Source organism: Mytilus edulis, chromosome 1, assembly GCF_963676685.1.
Source record: "Mytilus edulis chromosome 1, xbMytEdul2.2, whole genome shotgun sequence".
NCBI lineage: Eukaryota > Metazoa > Mollusca > Bivalvia > Mytilida > Mytilidae > Mytilus > Mytilus edulis.
The window spans coordinates 66715549-66732674 of record NC_092344.1 but is presented as its reverse complement, the minus strand read 5'-3'; the positions used below and the strand labels follow the sequence as shown (position 1 = coordinate 66732674).

The window sequence follows — 17126 nt, the reverse complement described above, 5'->3', positions numbered from 1 at the left end:
GCAATGCCCCATTAATTATTTCTATTATTTCATTTTGCAGCAAATTTATAAAATTTTGAAAGCCTTTTCGAATAATTCTCTAGAAAATATTTCAATAGGTTTAAAAATTTATATTGTAAATATAAACACAGCAGTTATTCATAGATAAATAAAAAAAAATATATTGTACCCTTACATCCAATCACGGCGCTCCTAAGTTGACTTCCTTCACCTGTCTTGGGTACACAAAGGGCCAACCTAATGCTGGGAAAATGTAATAGTACCGTTTTCCCTATACTGTGACATAAAGCTATAACACTATTAATGCAATACTGGGTTATTGTGAAAACCTTGGCTATAATAAATACTTGTATCTCCCCATTACTTAAAGAAACAGTGATCATTTTTTGTCCCCACCCCGACATGCTGGTCTACCTCTTTCTCTACTTCTTTCAAATAAGGCCTAATAAACAACCTGTATCCAGTCATATCTTATCTCATTTAAAAAGTATAATAAACAGTTCCATTAAAACAGATAAAAATGACAATTCCATTCAATTTGTATTTATTTTATCCAAAATTTACAACCAAAGTACAAATTCAAGGTTTTCCATACTAATCTCCATTCCATGCTTTAGTATATGCCATATTGTGGTGCAAAATTATAGAGGTTGTTATAAAATCTATTTTTCTATATGTATAAAAGATAGAAACTACAAATGAAGCATTATTGAAATATTTGCTGCATGAATTGCCAACAATGTGAGCAATTCTTTACACAGGAGTGTACAAATTCTTTCTAAATTTAGCCTCAGGTGGGCCTCTTTTTTTCTTAAATTAGATAATTTTAACACTGAAAATGCTTTTAGTATGACCAAATATTGTATTACTCCATAAACATTACAAACTTAACCCGGCAATTTCCTATTTTAAAATATTATGGCTAGAGAAATACCCAAGTGATACATTTAAGAATTTAACACAGCAAAAAAGGCAAATATATGGTTAAAAATATTTGTTGCGACTTGAATTCTGGGATTTCCAATTGAATTAATCATTGCGAAAGGTGAAAAAAATACAAAAGAAGAATAGTTTGGTGCAGTTTATACAATATACATGATATAGTTAATATTGAAATTCTAGAATAAAGTTTTATATCAGTACCGTATTTCAGTTTGTTCATATCGACGGCCATTTTTCAACTGACAAACCGACTTCCGGCGATCGATAATATAGTTTGAATATGCGTGCCGTGTGTAAAACGATACACCTCCTGATCAGTACCCATCAATTTGACTTATAGTGATGACTCAGCACTTTTCTCAACACAGTACTGTTCTCAGTTAAAAAATTTCTATTCTTTGTGATGAAAATCAAATGTACTTATCATATGCTTCAAAATAGTATAATATGACTGAGGTCTGATTAATTTTGATTTCCCTTGCTATCTTCAGTATATATAGGGAAAACGGTACTATTTATTCTGCCATAGGCGACAATACTAACATTTTCTAATTTTACCACTTTTATTAATAACAACCTGGATAAAACAGTTATGTGTGGTGTTAGTACTTTATTACTCTATTTTAAAAATTGAAGCCAAATAGTATCATGACCAATTTCCAACGGAGCTTGTTTATGTTTTCCATGCCCACCGTCATTTTGCAGCAAATTTATAAAATTTTGAAAGCCTTTTCGAACAATTTTGCTCGAACATAATCATGAAGAAAGGAATAATCATTCTCTTACATATACTAATCTCATGTGTACACCAGTTTTAATTACCTGTACATGAAATATATTGAGTTCGCATGCCTAAACTTCATATAGGAGTAATGTAAGCGATCACTTGACCATTACATAGAATTGAATGAATATGTTTCAGTTTATTCCTATTACATTTAGACTACGTAAAATTGTGTCAGAATTTAATCAAACAACTATATACAGGTTTTCTTTAGAAATAAAGTGTATGAAATTTCCTACATGAAGTTTCAAAAATCAAATTATTGTTTCTGTATATTTTGAATAACAACTGTGTGTTTGTCATTGTTTGCACCCCTACCCCTCCCGAAGAAATCAAGAACCATTGAAACAAATGGTGTTTTCCTTGAAACAAGTGAAGTGTGCCTCGCATTCGACCATACGAGACAGAGGATTGCTTTTTCGTTGACGGCTCCTGCGAAGGCGTCAATAATTGTTTTAACGAGTTCTCCTTTAGTTAGTTTGACAGGTTTACTAGTGATAGGTCAATGATATTTTGTATATAAAGTCGCATTACTTTAAGTACTTAACAATTTGACGACTATTTTGGTGATATGCCACTAAAGTCATGGTCATGCGAATTTGAATTAATTAGCAATTTTTTTCTAATTCAAAGTTTCTACTTAATTTAGTTTGATAAGATCTATTTGTGATAGATCAATGACATTTTGTATAAAATCACAATACTATAGATCAGTACAGGTTGACGACTTTTTCAGATCCTGCTCGCAGGACATGGTCCAGTGACTTTGAATTAAATTAGCAATTTTCAATTTTAAGAGACAATAACAATCAAAACCAAGGAGTAAACAAAGACTCACAAAACCAAAGGACTTTTACATCAACAGTTATAAATAATAGATAAGAAACAACACGAACTCCACTAAAAACCGGGAGTGAAATCCGGTGCTCCGGAAGAGTAAGCATTTCCTGCACCGTATACGGCACCTGTCGTGTTATTTCTTTGTTCAGTTCGGTAATGATGGAAGGTTATTATGATCGAGGAAGAATATCAGATATGATTTATGACACACTTTTGTCATAATGGCCAATCAGTTCATGATGGCGACCGTAAAATTTCTTTAGTGATTACCCTAATTTGATTGATTCATAGCCCTGTCTTAGCAACTTTTGAGAAAGCAGTATTCCTCGTTCAACAAAATCAACGTACCTTGAGATAGTTCTAGAGTAACGTATCAATTGAGACACATATACATGTACTCCATATGCTACACATACATGGAAAGTTGACTATAGGAAAGTTTCTTTTGTTAAAGTTAGTTTGATGAGAAATATATCAATGATAATTAATAAAATGTTGCTTTACTATCAGTACCTGCCTGCTATCACATTGTACAGTGACTTTGAGTTAGCAATTTTCAATGTTAATTATTTTCCTGCTTAAATTATATTAACAGAAACTAATTACAATAAACAACAATAAATTACTGTATGACCATCTTAATGTGTGTAAAATTTTAGACATATCTCTGTTTCAACATTTTATTTTTTATTTTAAATTACCCCCACCCTTTCCGGTAATGACAATGTTCATTAAAAAAGGATTACTGTATTTCAAATCTTGTTCGTCTCCAAAAATTGCACATAATCTAATTCTGATCGAGGTACCGATTTCAACAATTTATTAACTTCAATGGATATATAAACATGTTTAAACATTGAGTTATTTTGTACCAGAAGTGGTATTTAACTAACAAATGTACCTGATTGCAAAGCTTAATTTCAGTCTCTATCCAATGTACAAAAGAGAATGTACCCTTATCTTCTCGCGAAATGTCCCTCCATTGATAGCAGTCGAAAACCTTGTTAATTGTTTTTGGTCATCCTGAACACGAATGGAATATTTTCTACTGGACGTAGATCAAATCGCATGTAATCGATTAAAGAACCATCTATTTATTAATGAATCTTGTTGATTCCACTCAGTAAAGAAAGTCCAAGAGAATGATATGATTGATATTTTGAGTCTGAAAAGGAATTTGTAAGAAAATTTAATCGTTGTAATTACTGGGCAATATTTTGAGTTTCGGACAATTAAATTGCAAATAACGTTAATATCTTTATCATCAATTGTATTCAATTGATGTTTTTTCCTTAAATATGCATAATAAATTTCACATTCTGAATACTAGTTTCTAGTTTTATGTACACTTAACCAATGAAAGGCCTATATTTACTATCGTCTGCATGTAATAAAAAAATGATTTTACAACATGTGAACATTGATATAAGTAAAGCGGAACGAAGGAATGTTTAGATTTCGTGTAAAGGACGAATTCAACTGAAATTGACATTGCATTGTGTGAACACTTTTTAAGCACAGACCAAAAGTTGAAATAATGCTCTTTTCTCTATGCCACTGCTGGTGGAGTTTTAATTCCCCGAGGGTATCACTAGCCAAGTAGTCAGCACTAGAAAATACGAAGGCTTTTTTTACCTCAGGAATAGATAACCTTAGCTGTATTTGGCAACACGTTTAGGACTTTTGGTCCTCAATGCTCCTCAACTTCGTACTTTATTTGTCCTTTTTAAATATTTTGGATTCCAGCGTCACTGATGAGTCTTTTGTAGACGAAACGCGCGTCTGGCGCAAATACAAAATTTAATCCTGGTATCTTTGATGATTTTAAAAACAAGTTTATTTAGGTCATACTTATATTAGGGAAAATAGAAATCGTAATTAAAGAAGAATTAATCATTGAAATATCAAATAAAATAAGTACCTGTTATGCTGAAATGTTGAGTTTTGTTTACCTGAAAGGTTATATATCACGCGACTGAATAAGAAATTGATAAATGACGGGACAGTTCAAAATCCATCTACACAGATAGGGATGTTACTATTTTTAACATTTTTACTACGGATCAGGGTTCTGTGAAAGACTATAACCAGTATTTATAAAAACATTCCATTGACATATTGAGCTAAAGATAGTGTTACTGTTTTATCGAATGATGTCAAGTCGTCTACAAAAAGAATATTTGTACTAAAAAAAAGTATAAAATTATATTTTTATATATGTAACAAGTAAGAAATATGACAGTTGTGGTACATTCGTTTGATGTGTTTGAGCTTTCGATTTTGTCATTTGGTTAGGGCATTTCCAGGTTTAATTTTCTTCAGAGTTAATTATTTCTAGGTCTTTCCACTTTTCTGTGGAAAGACCTATTGTGTTTCTTCTGATTATTTTTTTTTTTCTTCCGCCAAATTTTGTTCTTGCGATAAACATTTGTTTCGCAATATGTCGCTTAAATATTTGGTATATGATATCAATTTTTTATTTATTTATTACATAGCTTTTATATAGCGCCTATCTAATAACATAATACTCTAAGCGCTTAACATATAAAATTGAAGGAAAATATATATCACAATGCATACAATAATAGCAATTATATATATATATGAACATAAGAATAAAACATAAATTAAGAGCATTTAAATGGGAAATATATATCACAATGAATACCATAAAAACATATTAAATATAACAGTCAATCAAAAATTAAATAAAATAATGATGAAAATTATAAGTAATTACATTCCCTGCGTTATATACACAAGTAAAATCTATAAAAATTTGCATTAACGGATTTATTCACTTGGCTAAGAGAAAATATAAGGTAGAAATTTAACCAGTAAAACACAGAGAAAAAATAAATAAAACTGTCTCTTAAATAAAATCTTTAAAACTAAAAATTTAATTAAATAAAAATAAAAAGGTCCTATCACTTAAACTTTTAGAATAATAAACAAATATCACAGGTCGAACAGTTTATGCGATTTTGAAATTTACCCTGCGTAACCGAATACTTTTCTTTGTAGGAGTTATCTCCCCAAACACCGTTTTCCTTGTGTCCACAACTCCTTCGCAACCGTAAAAGATTACGACAAATTTATTTTATAAAATTGCTCGTTATATCCTTCGCATGATTTGTCCAATTTCGACCGAAGCAATATGAACGCTCCATATGAGAGTTATTTCCTTTTTGTATTTGAAATTTTGAAATGTATTTTAAACTGGAACACCATAAGTGATAGAGACCTAGGATCTTTTGATTTGAGGTCCTTGGTCCAAAAAAATGAAAATTAGGTCAAGGTCAAAGGTCAAGGTCATATTCTAATTTTTGAATTTGTTTTATTTTCACTCATTTTCATTAACCTTATAGGATATCGACAAATTATTTTGTATAAATTGTTAGTTGCGGCATATGGTAACTAAATAATTTTAGTTGAAAGGGTGCGTAAACAATGAATGGGAGTTTTAGCCACTATCATATCTTAAATTATGTTTAAAGTGATATAACTTATTAACCATACATATTAGAGACTAGGGTCTTTTGATTTGAAATCCTCAGTTTGTGACCTTGAAATTGAGGTCAAGGTCATAGGTTAATTTGACGTTCTAGATTTTGACCTTTGCTTTAAATTCATATCTATACATCATAAAGCCATATGAACTGACATTTTAGACTGATTTTTTATATTTTAATATCAAAATAGATATTAACTGGTGGAAAGACCTTAATTCAATTGTTCTCTGAACAATTGGTTTTTAATTGTGATTTTACTTTTCTTTTGAGATGGCCATGGTGTGAAAATCAATGTATGACAGAGATATAAATAAACTCATCATAGATATTAGGATTAAATTTTGTAACTACGCCAGACGCGCGTTTCGTTTACAAAAGACTAATCAGGGACGCTCGAATAAAAGAAAAGTTATTAAAGCCAAAAAAAATACGAAGCTGAAGAGCCTTGAGGACCAAAATTCCTAAAAGTTTTGCCATTACAGCTAAGGTAATATATTTCTGCTGTACAAAAGCCGGAGTATTTCAAAAATTCAAAAGTTTAGTAAACAGTTAATTTATAAATATGACCATATCAATGATAATTTATGTCAGCAATTGCTGACTACTTGGCTAGAGATACCCTCATTCAATTAAAACTCCACCAGCGGTAATATCGACCCAGTAGTTGTAAATAAACTTATAACTAGCGTGTTTTCTACATAAGACAACATCACAAGACTCATCAGTGCATGGCGCTCGAATTGAAATAGTTGAAAAGCCAAATCAAAAACACAACTAAAGAGCATTGAAATATTCCCAAATTCACTATACAGAATTCATAAACAGTCCTCAAACCGTTTGATTCACTTCAAGTTCATCGTGTATTCAAATAACTAAGCATGCAATATAAACCCCAATATTACTTTAAAATTCCCATATCATGCATATATATTTAAAGATCATATGGAATATTGGGATCTACTTTTCTTTCTATCGTGGTGAAAGTTTTAAATACAGCCATAATTTATTAACCCAGATGGATTTTCTGGATTCTATTAAGGCGAAGTGTACGTAATTAAACTACACAATGGATTTTTTTTTAATTTTACATGTAGATTCTGCTTGTAAAAATAAATCGGAAAATAAAATAAAAAAAGGGGGTAACCGTTTTCGTTTTTGAGATACGAGCTGTTGAAGTTAACAGCATCATACACCAAAATTACAAAGGATATATAGGGAAAATCGTGAAATTCGGCAGGAATTGTTACATTTCCAAGATTTTCTATTATATTAGACAATCGATTTTTTTTTAAATTTATGAGACGATTCTAAAATGTCTGAGGAATCGATTGGTGCAAAGAAAGTCCTTAGCAACCGTGCTACTTTTCAAGCTATACCCTGTTAAAGTTGAATCTTGAGTGTAAAAAGAACAAAAAACAACGACAACGTTATTGACGTCGCCGCAACAGTTACGACGCTTCATATAGTCCATAATACTTGTATGAAATATATACCGTTTTGTTGGAGTTCGTGTTGCTCGGTCTTAAGTTCTTTATGTTACGTTTTGTGTACTATTGTATCGTATTTGTCTATTATATTCGGGTGCGTGCGGAGATCGCCAAGCTAGAAAACGGTTGACATTTTCTTCATTACAAACTAGAACTATTTTCGACTTCGGTGCCTTATTTTTTGTTAAAATCGAAACACTGCGACGTGTTTTCAAAATCTTTGTTCTCATAAAACTTCATTTCATCAACGTCTCTTCTCAGAATATCAGCCATCTGTCTGGCACAGGATAACAAATCAATATTTAAGTAAATTTAAGTTGTGTGGTAATTCTTAGTACATTTGGGTAAATTAATCTTATCTTTGTGCCGCATAAGCATCTCTATAATTCAACACATCCCTGAGCCACGACATTATATATTTTATGCATCGCATGCGCTTCTTTTTATCACAATCCAGACCGCTAGTAACCGTTGTATAACTTTACACGTCTAAAGACGAATATTTGCGTGAAACATTTTTGTATGATTTTTATTTCTGGAAATCAATCTGAAATCTACAACAGTCCATTTCCGAAAGTCGGGCTGGACCTTTACTTTTATGTGCATTCGGGATTTACACAAATTGTAACCCGAATAATTCAGTCGTATTTTTCAGCTGATGTACGAATGCTACATTTCTCGTGTGGGAGAAAATCGGACATGGAAAGGGCTTCTATTTCTAGCTGTTCGGAATTCGTGGAAACAAATTTTTGGCATTACGGTATTGAATCAAGAGAGATACCAATTATTTCTTTTAACAAATTCGAATACCAGTCAGTTTATAGGACTTCAGTTTGAAATAGGGGCGGCAATCCATTCGTTTTATCCAATCAATTGGAAGGGGGGGTCAACATTGATAGTCAAAAAGCCTTGAAATATTCGATAAAAAACGTTGAATGTTAATTATATGAACTCCAAAATCTCATATTATAAGACTAGTAACCACAGGCTTCTAAATTCTTGTATGATAATGAACTAGGTGAAAACCTAGAGCTGACCGAGTGCGAGATCCTCATGGATAATCATCGAGGTCGTCCCTTGCAGTAAACTTTGGTTAAATTTAAAAAAAAAAATCGAAATGTAATAGTCTGAGCACATTTCACCGCTCATTTCACTAAATATTAAATTGCAGTTACAAGTATCACAAAACTTCCCTGACCTATTTTCTTTAACCATAATAGAGGGAGGAGGGATCCAGATCCTGAAATCCCGGGCTTAAAAACACGAAATCCGGCGAGGTCCCGAATTAAAAAAAAGTCAAATCCCGACTACCCGAAATTCGGAAAAAGAATTCCCGGATCCCGGAGTTCCGATAAAGGTCCTACCCCCTCCCCCCCCCCCCCCCCCCCCCCCCCTCGTAATTCTATATTCTATTCATTCTTAATCTTGAATTGAGACTTGATACTTCAAAATTACATTCTCTAATTTTGAATGATGCACACAGGCACAATAAAAGAAAACAGATGTCGCTATATATCTCTTCGAAATTGGAATTTGTGAAAGAAGAAATGACATGTTATATTTTATCTTACATTTGTACTTTCAATTTCAATATGGTTCTAAATTTAGATTTAGTTTTCCCATAAATTGCGGACGGAATAGAAGACACCTGTTTATTTTCTGCACATGTAGAAAAAGTTGAAAACTGGGAGTTGAATGACATAATTTTTACTTATTTTAAGATAAATGTTAGAATTTTTAAGTTACCGAGTAATTTTTGGGGCATAATTTTTTTATTTTTTGTTTGTTTTCCGTCTTTGTTCTTCCGACTTGTAAGTGTTGCACTAGAGACTAAATTATTCTCTTGGTATCGTCTGATTTCTTATATGAATATAAGTCATGTCCTTAAATTTTCAATTGCACAAAATACGAACATTTCAACGTCTTTTTGATTAAACAATTAAATTCACACGTCTTTCATTAATTATTTGTAACCTATTATAAAACTTTACGTTGAGTACTGTGTTTTTCGTTCAAGACTACGGCTTTTTAAAACGATATTGTTGGGTCAATTCAGGTTTCATTTTAATTAATTTGATATCAATAGAAGAAAATTTGTTACATGTTTATTTGTTTATTTGTTTATAATTTTGTTGTGAGGCGTTTTTTCTTTCTGTTGATATCATAAACACGAAATGCCTTCTCCTACGCGTCTAAAACAAAAAACAAAACAGTGTCTTTAAGTCAGGCTGCACACAGAACAACGTACAGAATGCTGTGATTTCTAATTGGAGTTATTAAGATAATTTCTATGAGGTTTAAGACAGCACAGGCGTGCTTGTTGGATTCATTATAGACCGCAGAAAGTAGTTTCTCTTTCGTGTGTCCTTTCTTGGAATAAGGGAGATAACTTGCGTAACTAACGACGAACTTTTTTAATCCCGTATTCCGCTAGAGGCGTGCAATTACGTACACTTCGCCTTAATAAAATAAATTAAAATAATTGATGGGATTCTACTTTCTCTTTTAAGAAAATCCTTAAATATCTGTATAAATAACGTATGTGTTAAACACTTAGAGGTCATTCAAGGCGTTGCTTTATCAAAGGTATAGTGTATCTTTAAATTGATCATTGAAACTAACTTTCATTTTTATATATTTAATTAAACTATATAACATCTCATGAAGTAGCATGTAAAAACACACACGCATGAATATATTTCGACTCTTCAAAATTCAAGAGTTTATCCTAAACATGCTAAATGGAGGTAATTTATATGGCTTTCCTAATGCCGTTTCGATTCCGAACATACATCAAGAGACATTTATTGTACAAATCCGGATATGGTGTACCAATATTTGCACCTTTTGTTTGTGGTAAACCATTTTTTCCGCAAGTTTATTATTTTCTGTTTGGTAATCATGGTAATAAATTGATAATTAGGATCCATTTTGTTACATTTGGGTTTCTGTTTATTTGGCACCAGCCATGTCAGTTAGCAGTGTTTAAGAACATCCGTTGTTTGACCTGCTAGTCAAAGGTATTTGGTTTTACTATACCTTTTTTTCTCACTTGGGATATCGAGACAACACTGCCTAGACCACTCATATACATGTATTGAATCACAGCAATTTGCAAAAAAAATAACGTCCTTCCAGTAATGTAATACTTAAAAGGGTAAATGGAAACCCTAAACATACAGAACAGTACAGCAGATCACACTGACTCTTGCGAAATGACTGACATACTAACAAATACAAACTGCTAACAAAAACATGATTTAGATAGCCTGACTCTATTGATAAAGACTCATACTCTGGAAGGGATAACTCAGCTTTGCATACGAATGTAAAACGATTTTACGTCTTCAGATTTTAACAATCTTAAGTGCTATTAATCTTCCTTTTTTAATTTCAGAGAAGTAATGGCAGAAGCTCCAGAAAACGAATTACGAATGGTCCTGATTGGGAAAACTGGAAATGGTAAAAGTAAGACTGGTAACACAATTTTAGGGCAGAAGATATTCCCTTTTGGAAGCGGTGCGATGTCCCTGACAACTACTTGTCAACTGAGAAATGCACATAGATTTGGCAAAAAGATTAGCTTGGTAGATACCCCAGGAGTGTTTGACAACAGAAATGATAACGAAAATGTTCAACAGGAAATAAAGAAGTGCATCTGGCTTACATGTGAAGGTCCACATGCAATAATTCTTTGCGTTCCAATTGGCCGTTTTACAAATGAAGATGTGGAGACTGTAAATCATTTCTGTTCCCATTTTGGTGAAAACTTAACAAAGTATGTTATTGTTTTATTCACGCGATTCGACGATTGGAAACGTGATAGGACAGAGAACTCTCTTGATCCAGGCATGGAAGGATTCATTGACTCTCTTACACCTCCCTTGAGAGAGTTTTTAAGTAAGTGCAGGAATCGTTTCATTGAGTTTGACAACACCTTAAATGGAACCAGCGCCGACAGCCAAGTGCAAAGACTCCTAGGGATGGTTGAAAAAATGGTGAGAGATAATGGAGGTTCACATTACACAAATGAAGATTATCAAAAGGCAGAACTAGAACTGCAAAAACAGATAGAGGAGAACAAAAAGGAAAAAGAAAAAGAAATACTGAAAATGCAACAGGAAATGAGGAAAGAAATAAATGATGACCTAAGAAAGCGTTATGAAGAGAGAGAACAAATATTAATACAAGAAATTAAAGATATCCGAGATGAGACAAAAAGACAAAACTGGTTACAAGGGGTGATAAGTGCAGGGATAAGTCTTATCAATTCATTTTTCAGATCTTAAATTTTATCTAGATTTATATATACTGTCAGACATGCTTCTACGGAATAACATTTTACATAGCCTTGCATTAAAGACAATCGACTGTTTTAAATGAAATTGTAATTTAATTCATTTGTCTAACTTTTTTTCGAAAGCAAACCAAAACAAAAAGTACTAGTATTTTTTAATCTGTATTGCATTTTACTCTATTGCTTATATACAAGTATTTGTCAATAGTTGACTGTTTTATATAACTGAAAATACATGTAAAAGTATCAATTAAATTCATTAGAGGGTTCACTGATTAATAAAAAATTCATATATATTTGTGTGTGTACTAATGTTTGACTGAATCTTCTATTCCATATAAAAAGCAAAATCACAAAAATACTGAACTCCGAGGAAAATTCAATCGGAAAGTCCCTAATCCCATGGCAAAATCAAAGGACAAAACACATCAAAAACGAGTGGACAACAACTGCCATATTCCTGACTTGGTACAGGCATTTTCAAATGTAGAAAATGGAGGATTGAACCTGGTTTTATAGCGCTGAATCTCTAACTTGTACGACAGTGTCATCAAATTCCGTTATATTTACAACGATGCATGAACAAAACCGACATAATAAATAAAATAGTCAAAATATGGGTACAGCAGTCATCATTGTGTTACAATTTTAAAAGAAACAATTTTACAAAAAAGCACAAAATCATCCAGTTGGAAAGCAGGTCACGGTTTGACCCCAAGTTTATCAGCAACAATAGAGTCACGTGACCGTGAAAATTCAGTAAAAAAACGGATGAGACAAACCTCATTTTAACTCACTGAATACTATTGTCGTAATAAAAACTTTTTGACCTAACTAATCTTGAGTATCCATAGTTTATTCTCGTCAAAGCTCACACATCAAATCAATGTCCTTTATTCTTTATTTTATCTGCAAACTTGGAGTTTGGGTGAAAATTGTCAAGTCTCCTGAACGAAAAATCTAAATATTTACGAGGAAACTAAAAATGATGGGCTGAATTTAAATTTAATAAAGCATCTCATTAAGACAAACACTCGATATGAATATCTCGGCAATAGAATGTTGGATACGCAAACGTCAAATTGATTTCAAACCGAAGCGGTGGTTTTTATGCCGATTTGTGCAAGTGGTTATCTCCCCTTAATATCACCAGTCAAAAATAAAAACCCAGCAAAATGCATAAAAATTAAAAAAGGAGTTTACTTTACAAAAATTAGAAAGAAAATAAACGAAACTCGATTTATAACTATGTTATGATAATATAAAGAAGAGATACTTCCCCCTATTTTTCAGAGAAGGACTAAATTCAAATATTAAAAGACAAAATATTACTACAGTAAAAAAAAAACAATTCAGAAATGTGGATAATGACACCTATACATGTAAAATTAAAAACCTAGCTATATTGAAAGAAATTAGATCTGGCGGATGAAATATACTACATGTAATTTTAATATGTGGGATCATTCCTAGCAGAATTTTTTTATAAACACTTCTGATTATATTTTATGCAATAAAACATAGTTTATACAATTTCAATAATCTTTCTGAAAATTGATATAATTATTAAATAAATAGTACTGATCATATATATTTTATATTTTAAAGTGTGACCAAGAGTCACAACAAATTTCTTCAAATTAAGAGAGCCTTTAAACTCAAGCCTATGTTTCTTAGTTGAACAGTAAAATACAAAAAAGGGATTTATAAGTTTTATACCAAAAATATTGACAGAAATTCTGTAAAAAAATATGCTTTAAATTATAAGTGAAAGTGACACAATTTTGAATTTCAGAATCATTATTATTGTAAAATTAAACTAAAAGATTAGCTTGCACAGTAGCCCTCTGTCTTATTTCTAAGGGTATTTTATAGATTATGAAAGTAAACTTTTTGGAAAAAATGGGGCTTCAGATCTTCTCTTAAACAGGTTGCTGTATCAGCTTCTTTAAATAATTACATATTTATAAACAAAGTTTTGTGTATATACTTTACCTGAATACTAGTAATAGGAAATGAAATGAAACTGGTGGGACAAATTTTGTGCATTTCACTTCAATAATGATCAAAGATGCTTAAATTTGACAAGAATTTGCCATTTGAATAAATTCAATTTTGTAAGAACACATCTCTATGAATAAACTTCTTGTTTGGCTGACTTGGCTTGATAAGCTAGTTTTTGCTCTTATTACCAGAATGGCCCTGAATATAGCTTACTAAGTAAAGAGATAATAATATAAGCAAGATTTTATTAACTGACCTTCATTTTCTTTTTTCATATTTTTTTTTCCTACAGAATTTTCTTTGCAATGCATTTTCTATTGCTATTTTTGTGCTTTTGTCCATCCATACCTAGATCTAGGCTATCAATAATTTGTCGGATCTGTCAGAATTTTCCAAAACGTTTTAGCTTTAAACGCAATAAAGAAGATCTTTGTTTGTTGTTTCACTTTTCCAATGTGTAAATTTTTACTATGCACATGACCCTGACACATATTTTGTTATAAACGTTACATGACGTATGTTGAAAAAAGAAAACAATGTCACCGTCAATTTGTGTAGGGGATCAAAAGGGGTTTTAGTTACTTTAAAATGCAAGTATCGTATGAAATTGTGAAAATCCACAACTTTTAATCAAAATTTCATTCATGTCTTTAATAAAATCAGTATTTTAGAGCACTTTGAAACAGGTACCAATGAAAAGAAGTTAAACTTTACTGTTTTGAAGTAGAAACGTAGCTAAAACCAGATAAAAATTGACATGGCTGGTGGTCACTAAAATGGATGTATAAAAGTAAAAAATGATGGCTTCAAAACAGTGTATAAATTTGAAATAGGTTTCCCGGTTTCATTTAAGATTATAACCGTTCTTTTCTGTATTTGGATACGCAAACGTCAAATTAGGAAAAATTGATTTTTTTTGGCGAACAAAAAAGATGGCTATTTTTTTTTTAGAACGGACAGGATAAAGGAATAGCAATAACAAGCTATTTTTGTAATGTTTGTATGTCGTAAAGAAATTATATTGGTCACAAAACCTACAAATTTTTGAATTTAATTAAAATAAAAGCATGACAAGTTGCAAAAAATACTTTAAACGTCAATCTTTTAGCCGATTGATTTGGCGGACTTTTTGACGTTACGGACGACTGTAGCGCCACCTAATTAATCCCCCCTGCTATTGTTGCTGATAGAGCTTGACGACAACGGCCGTATCGAAGGACTTGCTTTCCAACTGCATCTATCAAATTAAAGACACATTCATTGCATCGCGTGTCTGACGTCAGAAAATTTATACGTCACATAGGAAGAAATTTTGTCGTTCAGTGTATACAAAACAATTTTATAAATTCACATGGGAAATGTTGGCATACAGGTTAAAAAATCAAACGTATATTAAAATTAATTTCAGAAATAGACCGAGATTTAAAATTGTCCAGAAGTTCTTTAGAATTTCTAAGAAACTAAAAGTGGTTAATACCACTACGCGATTAAAATAATTTTGTTGTTTGTCGTTCAACGTATTTTCTAATTTTTATTAGACCTATAACATAATGACATAGAATAGAACAACAACATAATCATATTCAAGAATATTGGACATTTCCAAGCGAGCTAACCCATATTGAATGAGAAATATTATAGACACTCTGATAGTTTAAAATTGCTCACCGAGATATATTTTTTTTTATGACACCTGGTATCTTGTATGTGTATTTGAATTAAGTCTTCATATTTTTGGTAAATTGACATAACCTCGGATTTGAATGTATTTGTGTTATTATATTTTTCATTTTTCATCGAAATATACCACGGTATATCAAATTCATAAACAAAATACTTCATTGTGATACATTTTTCCGTATCAAATTCGATAGAACTTTCAATAACAATTACCACTTTTTATATCAAATTGTGAAAGTAGGCAAAGCAGAAACTATTTTAAAGTCAACCTTTCTTTTATGTCGATCCATTTGTATACTGTACATTCTGTCGAACGGAGGTAGTGGAGTTTGCATTTCAAAATGCAGTTGACAACCGAAAACATTAATTGAAAATATTTTTTTCTTGATAATTAGATTGTTTCATTATGTTTTAATCTTATCTGATTAGGAAAAATTAACTGCGACGAAAAATGGAATTTTTATGATTTTTTTTAAGAATGAACCCATAGTCAAAGGTACAATAACCACAATAGAAACATAGCGAAAAAGAATGTGTCCCAAGGACACGGATGCCCCATCCGCACTATCATTTTCTATGTTCAGTGGACCGTGAAAATGGGAAAAAATCTGTAATTTGGCATTAACATTAGAAAGATCATATCATAGGGAACATGTTTACTAAGTTTCAAGTTGATTGGACTTCAACTTCATCAAAAACTACCTCGCCCAAAAACTGTAAACCTGAAGCGATACAGACGGACGGACGGACGGACGGATGGACGGACGGACGGATGGACGGACAAACGAACAGACGTACAGACCAGAAAACATAATCACGGTGGGTATGGTTGTCCTGCGAGAGAACGTTCTGTGCTGGTGATTTGGTCCTGTCAGGTGCTGGTGGGTCCTGATTCTGTGCTGGTGGGTTTGTTTACATTGTATCAGAACGGCAATAAAACGACTGTTTTGTTGCTTAATTTTTCTCTGATGCGTCATAAGTACCATGCAAAGTATATTACAACAATATTATATTGCAAAAGTCGTGCAAGTTCGTTAAACGGAATTGTCCTGACGCTGTGCTGGTGATAAGAAAAACGGTCCTGGTTCTGTGCTCATATGTTCTGGTTCTGTGCCTTTATATTTTAGTTAAAAGTGGCATATATTCAAGATCATTGATGCTGTACTGTTATTATTGGCTAATTAACTGTTGTCTGCTTTCTTGAAATTGACATTGTTGTGAATCTGTTTACTGTTATTATGAGAGAAAAAATACCCCCATATTTTTTTTTTTTTTTTTTTAAATTAACTGTAATCTTATTTATTGGCCTGTTAATGGAACCCTTCTTGCACCCTTTTAAGATAAGAAAATATGTTTGCGATTTTCGGGATTACGATCATTTTGCATGATCACCAAAATACGTTGTAAATTATACAATACTTATATAAAGTAGATGATGTGGTATGTTTGTTGTCAATGGACAAATTTCCATAAGAAACCAAAGGAAGCATGTGTTAACAACCATACGTCATCGTACGACCTTCAACAATAACTCATAAAATAAAAATGTGAAAGGTTTTGCATAAAAATGGAGAGCAAAA

At 31.9% G+C, this 17126-nt stretch overlaps 1 protein-coding gene across 1 annotated transcript; it reads left to right on the top strand.

Moving 5' to 3' along the window:
• Positions 1 to 10067: 10067 nt before the first annotated feature.
• LOC139487554 (GTPase IMAP family member 4-like) lies at positions 10068 to 12152 on the top strand. Its single transcript, XM_071272440.1, has 2 exons — positions 10068 to 10151; positions 10963 to 12152. Exon 2 carries the CDS (start codon positions 10970 to 10972, stop codon positions 11852 to 11854), a length of 885 nt encoding a protein of 294 aa, XP_071128541.1. The 5' UTR covers positions 10068 to 10151; positions 10963 to 10969; the 3' UTR covers positions 11855 to 12152.
• Positions 12153 to 17126: the final 4974 nt, after the last annotated feature.